Source organism: Gadus morhua, chromosome 18 (assembly GCF_902167405.1).
Source record: "Gadus morhua chromosome 18, gadMor3.0, whole genome shotgun sequence".
NCBI lineage: Eukaryota > Metazoa > Chordata > Actinopteri > Gadiformes > Gadidae > Gadus > Gadus morhua.
The window spans coordinates 12,879,843-12,901,287 of NC_044065.1; the positions used below are offsets into that span (position 1 = coordinate 12,879,843).

The window sequence follows — 21,445 nt, forward strand, 5'->3', positions numbered from 1 at the left end:
CGCACACTAGAGCACCTTGCCATTAGCATGTTAATGAAACCATGCTGGCACAGTATGGTGCAAACATTTCATTAGCATGCTAAAGCTAACAAGCTAGGGTGTTGCAAGGGCATTCGGGTGGGTCTCTAGGGCGTTACTAGGGTTTTCTTGGTGCAGGGGCCCATTTCCCAACTGGATTGAAAGCCAAAAGAGGATGTATTCCTAGGGAGTTGGAACAGCTAAGACACGATAGTCTATGTGAAATCAATGAAGCTATAAAGTTGTATATGTAAAGGGTATGACCCCTATTGATTCAATATTTCATATCAGCAGTCATCGGGCCCAGCATGTCTTCTGTGTCAATTCCATGAAAACCGTACGAGGAGATACGGGCCAACATCTATGCATGCGCTGAGTGTCATTTCGCTCTTATCTACCATCTCATGGGAACATGAGACACCGGGGCTGGAGACGAAAACTCTCGAACCAGGAAAAACATTAGGACTGGAACCTCTAATCAGAATAGGATACTCAATGACAAAGAGGGTTTGCCTTGCAATTTGCCACAGTCACCATAATATGCACGGTGGATTTCTAAACATGGGTTGGGATTTTTTACTGGTCTCATAAAAGATGTTGAGTGTTGTCATGGATCATCGCTTCGGAATGTAGCCCGTCAACTCTGCGTAAAGAAACGGGGCATCCCGAGTGAAAAGGTGTCGCTGTGTGTATCGCCTACAATCTATCTGCCTTTACACTTTCTCTCGGTCTCTAGTCTCACTCACACCGCCGGTAGTTGGCGGCATGGTCTCTGGGCCTCGCGCCACCCAGCCAGTCGGCGATGTCTTTGTGAATTCACCTTTGTCCTATATAACATCCATCTAGCTGCAGCCTCTTTCTGTTGCAAAGCCAGACAGCCTCACCACCACCACCACCACCTTCATCACCACCTCCACCACCACCTGTGGACAGACCGGGGCTGAAGGAGAGGTGCCAGGTTACAAACGCACCCAAAGACTCCCTGACTGTGCACCCCCCCCCCCCCCCCCTGCCCCAGCCCAGCACTAGACCCCACACACAGCGTCCTTCATTTTACCTCTACCTGGGTCTATGAGAAAGTCATTTAATTACCTTGAAACCCTATAGCCCTCTATCACAGCACTACTAGACTAGCCCATGGGCCTAATAGAAGAGCGTTTGTTGTACAGTGAATAACAGGCTCTAGCTCTGTCCAGCACAAAGTATGTTCGGACAACAATGTAAATTAAGTAAGGAAAGTTGTAAGAAAGGTAAAGAATATGTAGCTCTATGTAAGGAATCCTGAGGGCTGCATAACATGGTATTCAAACCACATTATATAAGTCATAGTAAGTTCTACTATTATTACTTAGAAACTGCAGGAATCCCCTTTATACTATGGGTAGCCCTATAAACAGTTTAAAGACTCGCTAACCATGAAAACTCCTGGGAACGAGGTTACACTAAGCTGGTTAGAAATGCGACCTTGTAACCTGCTTTGCATATTCACTGGGACATGGCCCCGTACCCTGGCGTACCCCCTAGGTGTAGACTCCCGCATATTTGTTGTTGAATGCTTTGGGTGTTTCACTAACGCAATTTGGCCCGCACAGCCATAGCCTAGCCTCAGTGCGGTGCCAGGCTACGCGTTCACACACTCGCTGTGCCCTCACACACTGACAGACGGGGACAAAGAGATGGGCACCCGTCCACATTTGCTTTGCTGATCTACAATTACACACACACACACACACAGAACACACACAGACTCTTAATTTTCTGCAGTGGAGGAAGGGAGTTGAAGCGAGGGCAGAACAAGAACCTAGTGACCTTGCACTCACTCACCACCCGCATCACCACTGGTATGTGTGTGCTTAACTGTGGTGTGTGTGTGTGTCTGTGTGTGTGTGTGTGTGTGGACAGCTGGTATTTGTTTGTGTTTATATCCAAGGACCGTTAAGTCATGGATACTAAAGACTGCCGAATTATATTCATTTGCCTTTAAAAACCTCTCTCTCTCTTGCTCGGCTGAATCCGTCCTTTCATCTTTTCAGCGCCTTTTCACGCCTCTTCTCACCGCGTCGACACAAAGCCTGCTTATTTCTCACAGAGCGAGAGGGAGAGACTTTTTTATGTGTCAGAGTTAAAGCCGCCAAACAAGTGTTTCCCCCTGTGGCTTGGTGTATACTTTGTATGCAAGATTCACAATTCTAAAAAGGTTTTTCTTGACTCCTGCAGCAGTGTTCATGTTTTACACTATTTTGATATGCAAGAATATGAACATGGAAGCAAAGATAGGCTACATGCGCGTCCACACACGCGCGTCCACACACACACACACACACACACACACACACACACACACACACACACACACACACACACACACACACACACACACACACACACACACACACACACACACACACACACGTAATAGTAGTACACGTGTAAACTGATAGGTCGACATACGATATTTATTTAGGAACACAAAAATGATAAGTTAATTATCAGGTAGTCCACAAATATTGTGGGAATGGTATCATAGGGTCATACAAGAAGGGTGGGGAGGGGGACATACATGATAAACCATTTAGGAACAATACCACCCTCCTACCCCACCCTGTTTCCCCCTTTCAAAATAAAACAACACCCTCCCACTTAAAAAAAACACTCTGATTTCACCAAATAAAGTATGGAGCATATGGAAAAGAATTAGTGAAGTCAGAATGAACAGCAATATTTTAAGTTCTCCTTTAATATATTTCTTAATCTTAATAACTTTTAAGTCTTTCCAGAAAAACTAACAACAGACTAATCAAAATATCTTTTTTTTTTCTTTTGCACATTCCGGAAATCAGGACAATCCCGTCCGAGAAAACCTAAACGAGAACGGGAGGGACCTGCATCGTAGAAAATATTGCCATATATGTCAGGTGCTTTCCTGAAGTGTCCACACCCTCTTCTTAAGTACATTATGCAACTTCTTGAAGTGTTGCATAGCCAGTGTTATGTCTTCCAATCTCCTGATGATGCACGTTATATAGAACGTTATATATTTTGCATTAGCGATGGCCTTAAAAGGCTGCGCCTATACTCATAGAATCTAGTTACAATACGTAACTATTGAATTTCATTTTATATTCTATGGACCTCTGACATCAACGTCAGTTGCAGAATGGAGTCTTTGCGCTCTAGTTTGGACAGCTTCTCCCCTCCCAAGGAGGGTGCAGGGAAATGTAGGCTAACACTGGGTGGGGATGGGGCATGTCTAGGCTTCAGGTAGGTTTGCTACAAAGTGTTGAAAGAATGCATTGTTCAAAGGGGGCGCTTACAAAAACTACGCAATGACAGTCCAAGCCCCTCCACCATCAGCTGCAGTTTTAGCCGTGCTTTGATGGGCTCCTTAAAATGAAAGATAGGAACAAGCCCGCCCACATTTCTAAACCACGTCCCATTCCCTCCTTCTAAAAAAACAACCAAGAAACAGTAAACCCCCGAACATGTAATATTACAAACTATATTATATGAAACAAGGAATTTATTTTTTCTTTTAATAAAAACAAAACCCAAATCTTAAAGTCCAAAAAGAGTCCAAAACAGGGGCAGATGTCGAAGTTGTTAAAAGTCCAGGTTTAAAACTGCTTAAGTCCTCTGCTGAAGGAGAAGCCATTGTAGAAGGAATCTATGTTTGTTTGTTTGTTTGTTTGTTTAGCACAATCTCTACGAAAGTGGCTGCTGCCTTCAAGAAACAGAATCCTTTAAAAAAACGAAACATGTGTCCGGTGTCCTTGTCGGCAACGGTTGGTTTAAGAATCCCTGATTGGCTGAAAGAAGTCAGGTGACCACAAGGTGAGGTAAGAAAATCCCACCTTGACAGTGGGGATGAAAAATATGAAAGTTTCTTCTTACTGCTAGAGTGTATGTGTATGTGTATTTGTATGTGTGTGTGTGTGTGCGCGTGTGTGTGTGCGCATGTACGTATATATGTATGTATGCATGCATGCGTGTATGTACACACATGTGTACTTGAGAATGAAACTTGATTTGAAACTGACCAGTAACATGCATACATGTGCACGCTCACATGCGTGCCAGAACAGAGTCAATCCAAACAGCGTAGCCTGTGTGACCTCTTCCTGCGCAGCAGTCTCTCAACACAGCGAGGGTGGAAAGACACACTGACTTCAAAATAAAAGCACAAATAAAAAAAAAGGAGGTGACGTCGCTGCCTGAGATGTTATCTGCCAAAAAATACATATTACACAGAATTCCTTGGCTGCGACCGTTGCTTTTTGTCTTTTCTTTCTTTTTTTCTGTCTTTGTAATATTTCCCATAACTATGCGTCATCTGAGAATAGAAGTACAAATATTTCAGTTGCTTTCTTTACTATGGGTGTGCATGTTTTCTTCCTTGTTTTTCTGGTACATATCATTTTGCATTGGTTTTATCCTTTTCTCTAGTCACAAAGTGTCCGTGTTACATTTATTTTCAGCTCCCTTGCCTGCGTTCGTCTTCCAATCCCGTGCTGTTACTTTGGAAGAAATAAAAGAGAGAAAAAAAAATAAATGGAACCCGCTTCCTTTCGTTCTTCCATCGCCTTCCGACATCCACCCAACCCCGTCCCCCGTCCCCCCCCTCTCCCCATTCCCAGAGTCCTCCCGAACCCCGTCCTCCACACCTGCCTCTAGATCACACAGGAAGGCGTGTTCTACGGTGGTGGTGGTGGTGGTGGTGGGGGTGGTGGGGGGGGGGGGGGGGGGTAAGTCCCATCCAGGCGCTCATCTCTCCGCCTCCATGGCGACGCTGGCCTTCTGCTCGGGGCCGGCGTGCGCGCTGCCGTTCATGGCCATGGCCGGCCACCCGGGGCAGGGCGCCTGCGAGGGGGGCTGCCCCTGAGTCCAGAGGCCCTGCTGGGGCTGTGGGGCGTGGTGGTGGTGGTGGTGGTGGTGCTGCTGGTGGTGGTGGTGCTGGGGCGCGTTCGCCGGGACCCCCCAGCCGCCGCCGAACTGGGGAGGGGGCGGGGGCGGGGAGGTCGCCATGGCGGCGGACATGGGGCTGCCGCCGCCGCCGCCGCCGAAGCTCTCGGACGCCTTGAGGCGGGAGAACATGGTGAGCGTGTCCGGGAAGTTGGGGGGCGTGGCCGGAGTGTTGGCTGGCGTGCACATCTGGGACGGGGAGAGGAACAAGAGGGTTAGACGATTAAAATATCTTGACTGGAATGATCTGATATCGATATCATTTAATCCAACGTTTGTATTTTTTTTATTTTTAATAATGTTTTATTTAAGACTTTTTTTTTATTATTATGGGCACGACAGTGCAGAGAGGCAGGAGAAGAGAGAGAACAGCACAGGCAGCAGAGGTATGATGGGCATCGAACCCAGGCCCTACTGGCTACACAGGGAGCATTACCGGGTCGGGTAGTCGCCTGGGATCGGAATTTTAATATAGGATTTTCCCTTGATGCTTGAGGCTTGAACCCGGTTAGGCTCTCATGGCCAGCCCTTTGGGGACAACTTGTACTATATTGGGTTGACTGCAGTGTTTAGTGTGTTGCTCTTGTTCAATAAAGAGTGCATCATCTGACTGCTGTTGGGTTAATACCTAATGGAAACGTAAAAAATTGTAATAATGCAACCGGTTAGAGGATGCTTGTACAATTAACAGAATTAGTTCCCTGAGAATCTGTTCCATATCCACGCAAAACTGGTATTGTGACTGAAATACCGAATCGAATCAGGTCCTTGTGAATCCGAGCCGGATCGATCTGGGAATATCGGTGGCGATACCCGGACCTAATGAGTCCGCACATGTACGGTCAGTGCTGAAGTCATCTGTCGGAACACACTGAGTCACACTGCAAAGGGCTTGGACTTTGTTACATGGAAAACTTGAGATGGGAGAGGAAGGGGAGGGAGATGGGGAGGAGGGAGGGAGGGGGAGGTGTTGAGCTAGGGGAGTCCCAGCCTTCTCTTTCCCAGAGCTCCTTAACCATAACATGATTGTCCCTCCTGGCCATCCATCTCGTTATTGTTCCCAACCTCCTTGTTTACATTCACTTCCTGTTTCATCAACAACGACCGCAAAAGTGAACTAGGCCAACCCAACGCAAACACACACTCTCTCCCTCTTTGCTCGGTGCGAAGAGGAAAACAACACACACACACACGCAAAAAAAAATCTGGCCTGGAACAACGCTAAGCTGCTAAATATACCACAGATCTGTCGTGATGGGTGTGATCTTAGGCTGTTTGATACGCTTACTAGCTGCTAGGTTAACTAGCAGCTAGCCTTACAGTCTGCCAGGTTAACTTTCTTATAATCACCAACCGAGACGTCCAAGTATTCCTCTAATTTTTGTTGAATCTTGAGCTTGAACATTTTCAGGTTACATTTACATATAACTAAAATGTTGCAAATGTGATTTGCATAGGCAAAAGTGAAACTCAAAGGAAAGGGATGCATGCATTCACAGTTAATAGTATATCAGACAGTCAACACGGTCAGCAATCTGGTTCTGACAATAAAGACCCACAGTGGTTTCTGGGACTTAGAGGCTTGGAGGTTTCACTGGGCTTCACAGAACCGGTCCCAGAGTGAACACTTTGATGGATGATAGTTCTGTGATTATGGGATGAGCATTAGGGTCACATTATGTCTTCTTCGTGTATTTAAAGCACACAGGAAACTTTTAATGAACAGCTAAGCATGGCTCATACAATTACACCAAACCACGCACTTCATACTAGGAAAAAAGCATTTTATCCTGCCTTCAGCTCGAAACCCGACCGTCCCTCCCTGATCCACGCATGGTCCGACGTGTTAGTTATCATTCGTACAGAAGAAAAAAATAAAATATCTAAAATAACTACTTTAACTTTTAGATATTAACTTTCCAAAACGTATAGACTTTCTTCGAAACCGCATTCCAAGATATTCGCGGCGGAGTACCAGCAACCTTCCATGTTTCCATTTGCCTGGTAGGAGGAATTCTGTCAGTGTACGTGTGTACAACTGGGGACCCAAAGGCCTTCTGGAGGCTCGGGTTGGGCTTATCCGTCAGGACAACCAGCGACAGCCAGCAGCGCTCTCCCTCCCCATCACGTCTCGTCCACGTTTGCCAGGGTGAAACCAGACCACCTTGCCCCCTAAAAAGTGCTGCCGTGGGCAGGCCCGGCGTCTATAAATACAGCCCTGGAGCCTGGGAGGGTGCCGACCGGCCCATCCGGACATGGGCCCTGAGGGGTGGGGTGGGGGGGGGGGGGAGGTTCTGGGTGAGATTGTTGTGAGAGGTAAGCGTCGTCCTCAATGCCCTTCAGACAGGAAGCGCCGGCTCATATCTCGGACGCCACTTCCTGTGGGGGGGGGGGGGGGGGGGGGGGGTGGTAAAGAGACACTCTGGAATACTAGAGTGACCTCCAGAACACCAATACTTCCTGTTCTTTTGAGGGGGGGTGGGAAACAGCGAAAGCAGACACTACTCGGTCCCACTTGGCTCAGGTATGGCCGACATGGTGGAGAGAAACGCTATCTTCTTCTGTGGTGCATTTCTGCAATGAGACCCTCAAGGGGGGCTTTGCTCTCATAAACACCTCCTCCTCAAAGTGACAACTGCCAATAAACCAGCAACTGCCTGACTATAAATACACTGGCCAGGTATGCGTACATTTAGAAGTCGGTTGCCTTCGTTTTCGGATTATACATTAAAATAATAATGGAGAGGGCTGCGGCCATCAACAGCAAAACATGAAATACGGAAATAATTATTTATGAAAAGGAAAACGACAGGCCAATGCAGAGCAATAAGGAGAGAGGCGTGTAATTCAATTAACGTTCTATTCCAGGCACATCATAATGATGTAATCCGGTCACCGCTTTGTTTTTATTAAAATGCTATCTGCCATTTTATTGACTACACTTCATAGTCAAAGTTCAACATTGTTTTGAACCAGAAGTTGTTTTGAATGACCATGGTGTGTGTGCGTGTGCGTGTGTGTCAACTCCCAGCACAGGGGTGACGATTGAACAGGCTGCATGCAGATTAGCTCTCGTTTAACCTTAAGAACAACGGCAAGAGACCTACAGCAAGGGATTGTGGGAAGGGGCAGACTGGTTGGGACTCAATTCTGATTGGCTTAGAGCGGGCTGAAGGGATCACGCTGTGTCTCCCACGGTGAACGCTTCAATGTTCACGTCACGTCACACGCAATGAACACCATGTTGGCACCGAATGTATGTCGTCTGTCACGTGAGCGCCCCCACACACACACACACACACACACACAAAACCCAACTTACATAAAACACTCATAACCGATACATTTTGACACAGCGTAAATTCCTCATCATGATCTCGTCCATCAGAGAGACAAACAGAAAGAACCAACAGAGAGAGAGAGAGAGACTGTTTTCTAAACAGAGGTGAGAGAGAGAAAGTGTGGTTGCCATAGGAACGGTGGCTGAGGGGATGGTGGTGAATTTGTGGTACTTGAAGCCCAGCTTTCTCACAGACTGAACATGGCTGGCAGGAAGCTGGAGAAAACTTTAAAACGTGGGTGTGTGTGTCTGTGTGTGTGTGCGTCTGTGTGCGTTGTTCTGTCTGTCTTTGATCATTAAATTGACTGAGCTTATGCTTCTAGTCTTCTTCCGTAAAATGGCGCTGACATCATAGGTGTCTCATGTGTATGGATGTGATTGTATTTGCAAGCATTCGTGTATGCATGCCTATGTAAACATGTTTTTCCATGCTTTCCGTTGGATCTCCCCAGGGCCTTGCTGGATATAACCTCCTCCATCTGTGACATGGGTACAGCCTAACCCCAGCGCTACTAACAGTTATCCTGTGGTTGCCTGTTAGATTCTGCCCATCCAACTCCCTTGTTAAGTAGTCATCCTTCACTATTGACATTTCAGATGAGAAAAGAATACGGGTTTATAGAGAGGCAGAAGGGAAAGGTTAAGACCATAACGTTTATTACCTCACCTAAGAACAAGACATGACAATTTCACTTGGTTCTGAAAGGTTTCGTCTTTATGTAGGAAATGGCGGACTGCTATTCTGGCGCCTTCTGAACAAGGGCTTGCTCTTTTGGCACAGACCAATTAAAGAGCACCCCTGCCAACTGCTGTTTCTTGACCACTTGAACCTGATTTAAGACTTGTGGTTTGCTTTGCAATTCTCCGACAATCGATTGGAGAGTAACACATCGTTCATAACTTGTTTGTGTTTGCCTCTTTTCCACTGTCACCTTCTTTGAGCCCGTAATTCTCCTCAGTCAGCGGCTTGTTGCCATGGAAGCACATCATCACCGCGACCTGGCCGTCTTGTACGTGTGAGAGACAGACTTTCAAACACTAACCCATCAATCCCTACTAAATGTCAATGAGCAATGTGACATTTTTTCTCGGGCATTTCTCTTGTTGCGACACTGCTGCCGGGTCAAACTGCTGAAAACTATTTCTGCCGGCCTCCTTCTCTTTGCTCGTCCACTAAACCCTTTGGGGAGACAAATCAAACCGGAGGAGAGAGGTCCGATGGCCAGCGAGGACGAGGACATCTGGAGATTAGAAGAACGACTATCGGAACGCGCCCTAGCACACCGTTCATTCTCTCAATCTGTCAGACGTAAGAGAGCGGACGTTGACGACCAGCTCCGAGGAGCCCGATATACTGGGCCAACAACAGCAGAAGACAGTGGTTATACTGGGCAGTTCCCTCGGGGGACTGGAAAATGGTAGTAGTGCGGTTGTATTGGTCGGAATCCTAAGGCATAGCCGATGATTCCCATGATGCAGCGCTACGAGAAGCTCACCATCAGAGCTGCATGTCAGTGGAAAAGTACGGCTAAGTGTGTGTGGTGACTGCGTGGGCACTGGGCAAGCCCAGGAACCTTTTTCTGAATAACGAGATGAAAAGTATTTTGCAATGAAAAAACTAAAAAGGTGTGTCAAGAACAAGGGGAGTAAGTCAACAACCTCTCACATTAGTGCTAGTGTTTATATCAAGCCCGGACTAGTTTAATAACATAGCAAGCAGGGTAGGGTACACCCTGTGCTGGTACCACAGCAGACCTGAGGTTCCGCAGCCCTCACAGACTACACAGGCTGCCAAGAGTAGAAGGTGTACACATCTGCAATGCATGCATATCATATCTCTGTAAGGATCTCTTTACAGGAACATGGCATCGTCTAGGAATTTGGACGATCGTTCATTTGACATTCATCTTGGAAATCGAGCGATCGTGCTTTACTTTATTTTTTCTTTATTTTCCGAGTCTTCAGATCAGGGTTGAGTAAGAAATACTAAATAATAAAGGAGTTTTTCACTGATTAGATCTGACAGGTTAGGCCAAGTCAAGTGTACCACAAACCTCTCTTTTGGCAGGATTGTTCCAGACATTTTGTGGCGCATGTGACAGAAAATGGCAATGCTGAAACTAAATCAAACAGCCATGCTGCCAATACCAAAGGTACTGGCTGGTACAATGTCCTGACTTAAGAAAAAAACAAGATAAAAATAATAAAAAAGTAAATGGAAACGACAAAAAGGAAAAAAAGGAAAAGAAGAAAAAGGGTAAAAAGGAGGTGGAATATAACTATAAACCTAGCCCAGAAGATGGAGGACATGATCCAGAGATCATGAATCTGGGGGGGGATGAGTTTTTTGTTTGACAGTACCGGTCTGCAGAGGGTCATAGATAGACGGGTCCTGCAGGGGAACCGGCTGGGGGAGGATTAACCGTCGGGGATTCAGCCGGCCTCATGAATGTTTAAACAGGGAGTGTTCCGCTAGGTGTTAGCATTAGCCCGCATGTCGCAGTAGGGCAACTCCTCTGACGAGTAACAGTTACGAACCCGGGGGGGCGAGCTAACTATGCAAACAATGCAACGAGAGCGGGGAGATGACAAAGGAAGTGAGATGGAGCTGCGATCTCCACGACAGACTGTGACTAACAGGTTCGAGGGGGGTAGAGGGGAGCCACTGTCTGGATGTTCTGTACAATGAGCATCACACTTCATGTTTCATAATGGGGAGAGGGGGGGAGGGGACTCACGGCCTATCACGAGTCGAGTGCTTGCAAACTCGGCTACTGTAGCCCGCAGAACGTAAATAATAGGATTATGGCACATAAAACAACATACCCCTCTCCATCACGTCACTCCCTCTGAGATATCGGAGTTGGGGGGATGGGGGGCATAGGTCACACAAACTAAAGGAGGTGGACAGCTGTCCCTGAGGGTCGATAGAAAACCCCAAACACCTTTTCAACCAAGACAGCTGAGCCCGTTACTCTGTGTGTATTTGTATGTAAATATGTAAATGTTTTTGTGTGTGTGCGCAATGTTCTATGTGGGCCTCTGTTGATCATTACCCAGACTATTCTCTGTATGATGAAACCTTTGCGAGAGAGCGAGAGACAGCCGGCAATAACAAGAGAGAACCCGAGAGGAGCTTGGTGTATTTGCCCGTGTGTGTGGTGTACTGTACTGTTTCAGCGACCTAACCTCACCCACACAAAGGAAGCCCGGCACAAAAACAATGCCCAAACAGAGGGACAATGGATGACGGAAAACCCGCACACAGATCTAGAAACTCATCTCGCTGTTTACCAACACATGGAGAAACCGCCCCAGTTACAATGTCAACACGGCGCTCTTCCCTCTTGCACAACACAACAACTGGGGAGTGCTCACTGCCAAGACCGTCAAGCACTGCTGGTTGGTTGAAGAGCAGCGCTTTCTGTTCTGAGCAGGGTTAGCTTGTTTAGCTGCAGCCTCAGTTGGGAGATCACAGTGAAATATTAGCACTGTAGGGCGGCCAGTCCCCGAGACGAACATAAGCATGAGCGAAACATGGAACAATGCTGTCTTTCTTTCAGAGTCGTACGCGCACACTCACACGCATACACTAGCTACATCCGATGGCTTTAGGAAATCAGAGCAGTCATGGTAGATAGTGTGACTGTGTGGGACTTTGTTGGCACTGTGTGTGAGTTTGAGTGTCAGTGTCATTGTGTGCAAGTCTTTCCTAACCCATGTGTCTGTGTGAAACCCAACTCAGGTCATAAACACATCTGGACTTTCAAACACTCCCACATGGATTCTTTGTCTGGGTGTATGCGTTATGGTGCGTGTGTACTTTTGTGTGTGTGTGTGTGTGTGTGTGTGTGTGGTTTGTGTTCTGGGAAGCTCTGCTCCTGGAAAGACGCATGGCAGCATGCTGGAACATGCTGAGCACAGGCCAAACCTCTTCAGATGTGGCTCTCTGCCTGGCACGGCTGCAGAAGGCGTGTGCACATCAACACACACCCACACTCACTTCTTCAGCTTAGATTCCACTACTCCCACACATACATACTTCTTAAGCTTAGATGACCCCACACACACACACACACACACACACACACACACACACACACACACACACACACACACACACACACACACACACACACACACACACACACACACACACACACACACACACACATACACACGCACACACACACACACAGGATTGCTCTGATAGTGATCATAATAATCACCACAGTTTCGCTGAGTAAGTCTGCAGCGGGTCTTGTGTCTGTTGCCACGGAGACAGTGTGTTTACGCACACACACACACACACACACACACACACACACCCGAGATGATGCCACCATGTACCTGCCGTGGTTCTACCCTGTAGGTCTGCACTGTACTACAGACCCTGCTGTGACCCACCCTGTGGTGCTGCTCTACTGCCCCCCACATCGGCCCCCTGAGTCCTGCAGAGCACCCAGCTACGTGTCCCTCCGTCTGGAGGTCGGTCCTGGCCGTAGATAACGGGACCATGCTTCGGTTTCTGAAGGTCGCGGAAGGATAGAGCATCAGCCTCCGCATCAGTAATGTGGCCATGGTGATGGAGGAGGCGGAGCCAATGAGCGATCAATATCACAAGACATCGTTATGAGTAAGGTATTGTTAGACTTGGTATCAGTAAACAACTAAATCATATTTATGATTATGTTTATTTTTTTCTTAAGCAATTGCCATTCAACATACATTATACACATGTCATTTGATTATTATTTTACGTTACTCTTAGTCTCTTACACTACTTCTTTCTCCCTTCATCGGTGTCTGTCTGTCTGTCTGTCTGTCTGTGTGTGGCGACGGTGGTTGGAACAGACAGCGAAGAGGCAAAGGAGGAGCAGACAGACGGTGTTGTCCTGCTGACATGATGTATCACAGTAATTATAGACCCCTCCAGATAAACACACACACACTTAAAGAACAGGAAAATGGCTGATAGGCTGAATAAGTGAAAGGGATGGGGCTAGGGAGAAAATAGGTAGTGATGCACTCCCATTAACCAACCACACACACACACACACACACACACACACACACACACACACACACACACACACACACACACACACACACACACACACACACACACACACACACACACACACACACACACACACACACACACACCAGGGGCTATACCCGGTGCCAGGAACCCTTAAACCCAAACCCTAGAGCTTTACAAGTTCCTCCTCCCATGCCGCCTGCGGTTTCCCGTATATTACCGGCCAACAGCAGCATGGGCCACCAGTGGCGGCCCCAACATGGCCGACGGGCATTTCTAATCACAGGGCCGCTGGGTTCGAGATCAAACAGAGACGGATCCCAGAGGAAACCAGACACAGCAGCCTCCCTTGTCGGACCACGACGTCATCGCGTACAACATCTCTTAATCACAGGGCGGCCGGTGGGGGAAGGGTTTCAAGGGGAGGGGGGGTGGAATTAGAAAGGGATTCAGTGGAGAAAAATAAAATGAAAGTCTTGTCGGAGCAGGATGTGGAGGAAGGTGTGAATCGGTTGGTTTACGGTGGGCCCTGATTCCGCAGATTCCGTCGAGGAAAACCACGAACGACCCTAAGAAGCATAGGAGTCTGCAGTCCGCCTGTACGCAACCTAGATGCCCTGACTCCTAGTGGCACACGCGGGAGCGACAAATATCCAGCATCACTCCTAGATTCTTTGGATCAACGCCTCCATTACATGGCCGAATAAAATACTCCACTCTCACTTAGTCTTTAAAGGTCCCATGGCATGCTACTTTATGGATGCTTTAATAAAGACATTACTGGGCCCCTAACACAGTATTTGAAGACGTTCCCTTAATTCAGCCGTGGTGCAGAATTACAGAATTAGCCACTTGAGCTTTCCGCAAAAGCGCAGTTTTGGTGTCTGGGGTTTTAATGCAAATGAGGAGGAGAGAGGCGGGTCTAGGAGGAGGGTTGGGGTGTGGCCATGAGCAGCTTGCGGCCACGGTACCACCATGGACCTATTAAAGAGGGTACCATGCGCTCTGTTTACAGTGGATGTATCGCAATGGCAAGGCGCACACAGCCTTTGGCCGTGTTCTGTACATTTTCTAGAACACGGGTGCTCCTGCAGGAGTCCTGGAGCTCTATATCTAAATAATATCATATAATACATAGATATCTATATCATATAATACATAATATTATCACAGCCTAAGCTGTGTGATCCTCTAGACGATATTATGAATCACAAACGACGTCGGCGTTCGGGCATCGGGTTCTCCGACGTCTCTGGTTCTTCCACTTCCCCATCAATCTGAAATAGGCTGAACCGCTCGCTGTCCGCTGCCCGCTGCCTGCTGCCAGGCGGTGGTGCTGCGCGATGGTGGTGCTGAGCGATGGTGGTGCCTCGTGGCGGCGGGCGGCGGGCGGTGGGGCTCCGGCAGGAGACAATCGTGGGCAACAATCCCTATCTCCTCCATGTCGCAGTTCATGTACTTCAGGGAGTCAAAGCCAAAGTTCCTTTCCCCAAAATCCTTCTCAACCATGGCTAACATTACCCCAACTACAGTCTCGCTGTGGAAATACCAGAGACGTCAGAGAACCGACGTGTTATGCGCCATAACACCAACAGCAGAGCGGTTATCCAAATAACAAAGAAGTGTACAACACTTTACAGTGTATGTAATCACACACACACACACACACACACACACACACACACACACACACACACACACACACACACACACACACACACACACACACACACACACACACACACACACACACACACACACACACACACACACACACGCACACACACACACACCATTTTCTCATTGGCAGGCCAAATTCTCTGGGCGGGCAAGGCAGGGAAAGGGGAGGTAGCTAGGCCCCTTATGACAACATATGGGGCCACATTCCTAATCAGTGCGCATGAGCTTCCATTTTTTCAAAAGGTGAGCAGGATACCTAGTGCTCTTTTTACACCGAACGCAAGTTTTAGCCACTTAGGGACGATAGACAGGCTAGGGGAACTCATATTATTGCTAGATTAAATTTCATATTAAAGTGAGATTTCCAAGCAATGGAACCTTTAAGTGTCTTACAACAAAGACAGTTAAATCTTGCCTCACATCTTTAATGTGCTGCGATAAACAGACGTAGCCATAACAGTACTGGGGGCGGGGGTAAAGGTCATAGCAACACAGAGCACCAACAACACTCTCGTGACTAAGAGTGAATGGGAACTGGTTCGGTGGTTTTGCTTTGTTGAAGAGTGTGCAGAAGAATATTTGACTGTTGATGTAACGCAACTCAGGAGGAAGTTAAGGGGAAGTGAAGATATACAAGAAGACTTGTTGTGACGAGCTCTTTCCATTCCAGCTTTTAGTTGGTTTTACTTTGAGTGGATTGGAAAATGGGCTGAATAAGGATAATCTATGGACTCAGGATTGAGTGTTGGGGAAATGCTTTTCCAATTCTTCTCTGTTATAATAACAAGACTTAAGGGAGGGAAAGCAGATGACTAGCGAGGTAGATTATTCCTTATCACTTTTGTTTTCAGGGCCAGCCACAAGACATCATATTACAACAGTGGAAGTCAGTTGGCTTGGGCCACTTCCTGGTTTACAGTCACATGATGATTCATTCATTTGACTGTGGCCTACAGGACCCACACAAAGAGATATGGCTGAACACACAGCCAGACACCCACCCACACACACGTGTCATGGCAACAGTGAAAGAGAGAATTAAAGACAGAGAGAGACGGTGAGAGAACAAAGCTAAAATAAATAAACATGACCGGGGAAGACAGAGATAGAATCGGAGAGAGAGAGAGAGAGAGAGAGAGAGACGCTTTCTTTCCTCTTTTTTATCCCAACTATAGCCACAATCCTATTCACAATCAGACCGTGAAAACAAGTATGGTGAAAAGTATATCCTTGGGGGGAAACAAAAATGCTGCTTGTTGCCAGCAAGACATGTCCTCTGGTCTCAAAACCTCAGGGACAACCAGGGAGGCGCCTCCATATAACCAGGAAAACACCTAGAATTACTCTTCTCAACTGTTTTCATTGTGTATTGTTGTTATATTATCACTGTACTAAAACGTACTTTGTACAGTATAGCTGCTGTTTTGCTTTGTAAATTGTAAGCCTTTTTCATGCCAATGAAGGCATTGAACTTAATTGTGCAATACAAAGAGAGAGAGAAAGGCCTTCCTCTGCATGAGCTGTGTGTGTGCGTGTGCGTGTTGCACGAAATAAGCCTAATAGCCGGACAGGGCGGCCACTGACTTCCAGAGCCCCTATTAGTTAGTGAGTCCGGCACTGCTGACATTTCATTTGAGGACGGTCTTCAATATGACTGGGATGTAGTCAGAGGGCCTGCACTCAGCCACACCACCGATGCACACATTAACAAACTGCGTGCAACTGCAGAGCGGCTTTACACACACACACAGATCACAATGCGAGAGAGGGCGAGGATAGGGAGAGATGAAGAGGTTACAATGCGTGCCGGTGCTGAGACTGCAGCTGGCTGCTCCTATGCCTCTGGGATTGTCTCTGAAGAGGAAACAATATTAAAAAGAGCTTAGAGCTCAATCTGCCGTGTTTTGAAGCACTGCACACAGTACGCAGCAGTGGGGCAAAGGCAGGGCCTACAGCACCCACACATGAATGGATCTGTTTTGGATATAAAAACATCCTCCAACAATATCCGTGAAAACGATGCTGTTGCGGTTCACTACAGCCAGACGGTAAACAGGGTGATAGGTCTCCGTTTCCAGCAAGGCTCCTCACTTTATTTATCTTTATTCAATTTGCACAAGAAAACTTTTATCAACTGACAGTGAATTATTATGTCATTAAGGAGCAGAGGCCTACAAAAGGTAGGCAGTGTGTGTACACTGATGATCAGTCCCAGTACCCAACAACTGGGCTTAGTCTGAGGGACCGGGACTCTCCTGCTGGCCCCGTCGGCCGTTTTGAGAGCAACACTGAGACATTGTACTGAACTAGGTGAGGTGGTGGTTCGCACCGTGGGAGCCTCCCAGCGAGGGGGTCGTGGGTTCAAACCCCCTGACAGAGGCCCCTGTCCCCCTGACAGAGGCCCCTGTCTGTTGTGGAGCATGCATTGGGTTCTCCTCCCGGTTTACATAGGCTCTCTAAGGGTGGCAGCGTGAAGCTTCCCCTACCATCCAGAGAAGCGCAGGTTAGTGGTGCTACTGTAGGAGAGCCTACCATGGTACAACAGCACGTTTCAGACAGTGTCTATGTGAAAATGGTGGACGTTTTGTAATGATTTCCCTCTCAGCTGACTTCACTACACTCCAACATCACTGGAGGGGAAGAGGAGGTCTTCTAATCAAAAGGCTGCTGTTCAAAAGGCTGCAAGACAGTTTGTTGCATGAGCGCTTCTTCCAGAATTCATTGACCCGAATCAGTGCTGGGGCTGGGCTAACCTATGGAAGACCCACAGGATCATGTCTCCCTCCGTGATGCCAAAATAAACGCCTCATAAGACATCCACAACGCAGGACCATTTGGAAAACATAAACAAACAAAGAATATGGCCGTTGTTGTACAGATCTGCCTCCATGACGTCTCCAAGCTGACAGCTGGCTAACCTGTTCACTGGACTTAACTTCAGAGAGAGAGAGAGAGAGAGAGAGAGAGAGAGAGAGAGAGAGAGAGAGAGAGAGAGAGAGAGAGAGAGAGAGAGAGAGAGAGAGAGAGAGAGAGAGAGAGAGAGAGAGAGAGAGAGAGAGAGAGAGAGAGAGAGAGAGAGAGAGAGAGAGAGAGAGAGAGAGAGAGAGAGAGAGAGAGAGAGAGAGAGAGAGAGAGAGAGAGAGAGAGAGAAGTGGATTAGGTGTGTGAACGCCAACCGACACTGCAGACACAGCTGAACAACGAGAAGTCTGGACACGTTGGCCTGCGGTAGTGTGTAGCCTTGGTAACACACCGGGTTACACACACACACTTGTAATTACAGACGTTTAACACCTTGCCAAACATGGATAAAAATCTTTTTTATACATCTGGCAGCAGTTAGAGCAAACAGCCATTTTAATTATTCCCATTCTGCGGTTATCAGGTGTTATTGACGCAGAGCTGTCGTCTGTACCTTGCTTAGATGACATTGGGGCTAATTATTGACTCTGTAAATTAAAAGCCTCTCAGGCGAGACATTGCGCCTGGGCTCAAAAGCAGAGCAGAGCTCTTATTTTGATATTTACTCGACCTTTGATACCGGCCGTTTGGAACTAGGAAATAAGCCCAGCAGGAAGTTGAACTGGTCCCATTTTATTTTTGATTCCTTTGTTTAATTCAGTGTGTCCATCACATAATAAAGATAGGGTAAAAAAACATGACGCTTAGCTGGAGCAAAACCATTGTCCTCTTTATCTTTTCCTGTATATCCTCCCCTTTGTTGGGAGTATTTGCAATATATTACAGACATGCAAACACGTTGTTTGCCATATTTGACAATTTAGACCATATCCATCTGCCCCCATTTCCCTTGATGTTAACAGCTGCTAGGAGGCAGATGCTAGGAGAGAGAGAGAGAGAGAGAGAGAGAGAGCCGTCATTATGTCCTCCAACTTCCTGAATACCGTTTGTGTTTCATAATATTCAACCCGTGCTATGCATTACTGACTTCACAGTGCTCAGTTCTCTCCGATACGGCAGGCCTACATGAAGTCACACATAACAGCCTCGTGTAGGACTATGTCAGCAAGAATCACTTCGACTTCAAGCTAAGTCGCATGAAGTAAATTCCGCGATGGGGCCGTTACAAAAAATAACACAGCAGCTGCCCTTTTCCTGGAAAGATTTTTTTTCTTTGCTTCCACCGAATCGAGGGGGGGGGGCGGCGGCGGCAGCTTCCTTCCGTTTTGCAATACCCACACAGTTATCATACATTACGATGCATATAAACACAATAACACGGTGATCAACAACTAATATCCTAATATGGCCTACATATTACTAGCGAGTATTTTGTTCTAATTCTGTGTCTCCCTTTCATCCCTTCTGACTCTGATAAACACACACAGGCTCACTGTAAAATATGCTGCTGCTGCTGCATGCCTGCCTGTGTTTATTTCTGGAGCCGCACAACATGGCCGAGATGTGCTTTGTTATTGTTAGCACATCATCATCATCATCACCATCATGATCACCATCATCAACACCATCATCATCATTCCCGGATTGAATTGGCTAGTTGTGCCTTTCTGTCGTGAAATAAATAAATCTAAAGCAGCAATAGAAACACAGCGCTGGTGTGCAGTTGTACATGTTACAACACGACGAACCACACGATAACAATCACAAACCAGCCGTCGTTGTTTGTACACTTACCATTTGATGATGATGGCCGTATGGGATATTTGTTTCTTGAAAAAAGGCACTGAGGGCAGTCTATAATAAAAAAACAAAGGGCATCAATCACATTTCAATCGAACCAATTGATACACACCCGTAAAGAGGGCATTCGTCAATGTACTGACACCCAGAGAATGTGATATAACAGAATGAGCACTTGCAAAAAGCATGCAAATGCTCCCATTTCATTAACCAAGATTGCATTTTGTTCGATCGTCTCATTTTAGTTTCCAGCTGACTACACATCTATGTAGGCTAGTCGATACAAAGCAGCGGTCATCTTTATTGCATAATAGAATTTGCTAACCTAGCCTGTACATGGCTGTCATTTGGCGGATTATAGTATTTAATCTGGAGTCAAATCTAATTGGATATTGGCGCTGGTACGTTATCTCTTCAAGCCCATGCATTATACATTGCATACATGCCACACGGGACAAAAATACTGTCATACGAATATATGTATTTGGGTCTTAAGTGAACCAACGTGTGCATTTAAAGTTCGGCATTTAGACGTGAAACACACAACGATCAGATTGTACTATCATTCACGGTGGATGGTGATACAATGCCGAACATGGCGACTGACAGACAGACGCGGTCATCGGTAAACACTATCGGGCAGGCAGACATAAACATCACAGCAGCATATCGCTGTCCTCATCGACTATCGTAAAGTCCTTTACCTCAAATTGCCAATGTGCCGCTTGCAAAAGCTGCTTCGCTTGGTCTGCCGCACAACCCGCCGCCAGGACGAACTGGTTGATCATAACTTGATGCTTGAGTTCATCCATGTTTTAACGACGATGGTGTCCTACTCGCGGCTAGCAGTGGAGCTTCTTTGAACTCTATTTTGTGAGTTTTATTACTCTCCTTTTCAGCCTCAGTCGTCCACCATTACAGCCGGTTGAGCAAACACAAATATTTACTGTAGGAGCGGTGGCGTAAGGAGCACCCGGTGATTGACAGCAGAGTACAGCCAATGAACGAAAAGCAACGCCGGTGGGATTTGTATGCCGAAGGACGGACGCTGCGATTAAGAGGAAATGTATCCGTTTAATGCCACGCCATTTGATGAATCCAGGCATATTTCATCCCACTTATTTATTACAAATTATATTTACAACGATATGATGCACGTGGAAATAAAAACAGTGTCTTATATGCGGGTTTCCTCCTTGAGAATTCTCCTAAATGGTTTGTTTTGGACTACAAGTACCGTGAGGCCACGCTTTGTTTGTAAAGTTCCAGGTGGGCGGAATTTTTGTGAATGACAGATGCTCTTGTCCAATTCCCCGCAGCGCTGTGTCACTATCTGGCCAAATATGGTAAACAAATCCACGAACGCCAATTGCAAAGCACGAAGAAGCGGCGACAAGACAAACGCTCCCTGGCTGCATTTAGAAAAGTGTTATACATCTGCGTATTAGCGCCGTGTATGGAGCTTATATTTTGGGTCATGCAAATCAATACATTGTTAGGCTTATAATCCTTTGGAAAGGGTATTTGTAAGTAAACGCTAAGGTGCATTCTTTTTAATGAAAGTCGACATTTTGGGCAAAACAATGCATGAAACATCCTATCTATCAATAGCACGTTTAAGAAGAAAGAGCGAGAGCAAGAACGAGAGCCAGAGAGAGAGAGAGGGCGAAATAGAGAGAGATAGGGTGAGACGGAGACTCGACTCTTTGAGTGTATTAGAGGAAGGGTCAGAATTAAAAAAAGGA

At 46.8% G+C, this 21,445-nt stretch overlaps 1 protein-coding gene across 1 annotated transcript; it reads right to left on the reverse strand.

Moving 5' to 3' along the window:
* Positions 1-2,455: 2,455 nt before the first annotated feature.
* ubald1a (UBA-like domain containing 1a) lies at positions 2,456-20,674 on the reverse strand. The gene is made up of 3 exons (XM_030339861.1): positions 20,405-20,674; positions 19,695-19,754; positions 2,456-5,166 (listed from the first exon to the last, which is right to left on the reverse strand). Exons 1-3 carry the CDS (start codon positions 20,510-20,512, stop codon positions 4,780-4,782), a joined length of 555 nt encoding a protein of 184 aa, XP_030195721.1. The 5' UTR covers positions 20,513-20,674; the 3' UTR covers positions 2,456-4,779.
* Positions 20,675-21,445: the final 771 nt, after the last annotated feature.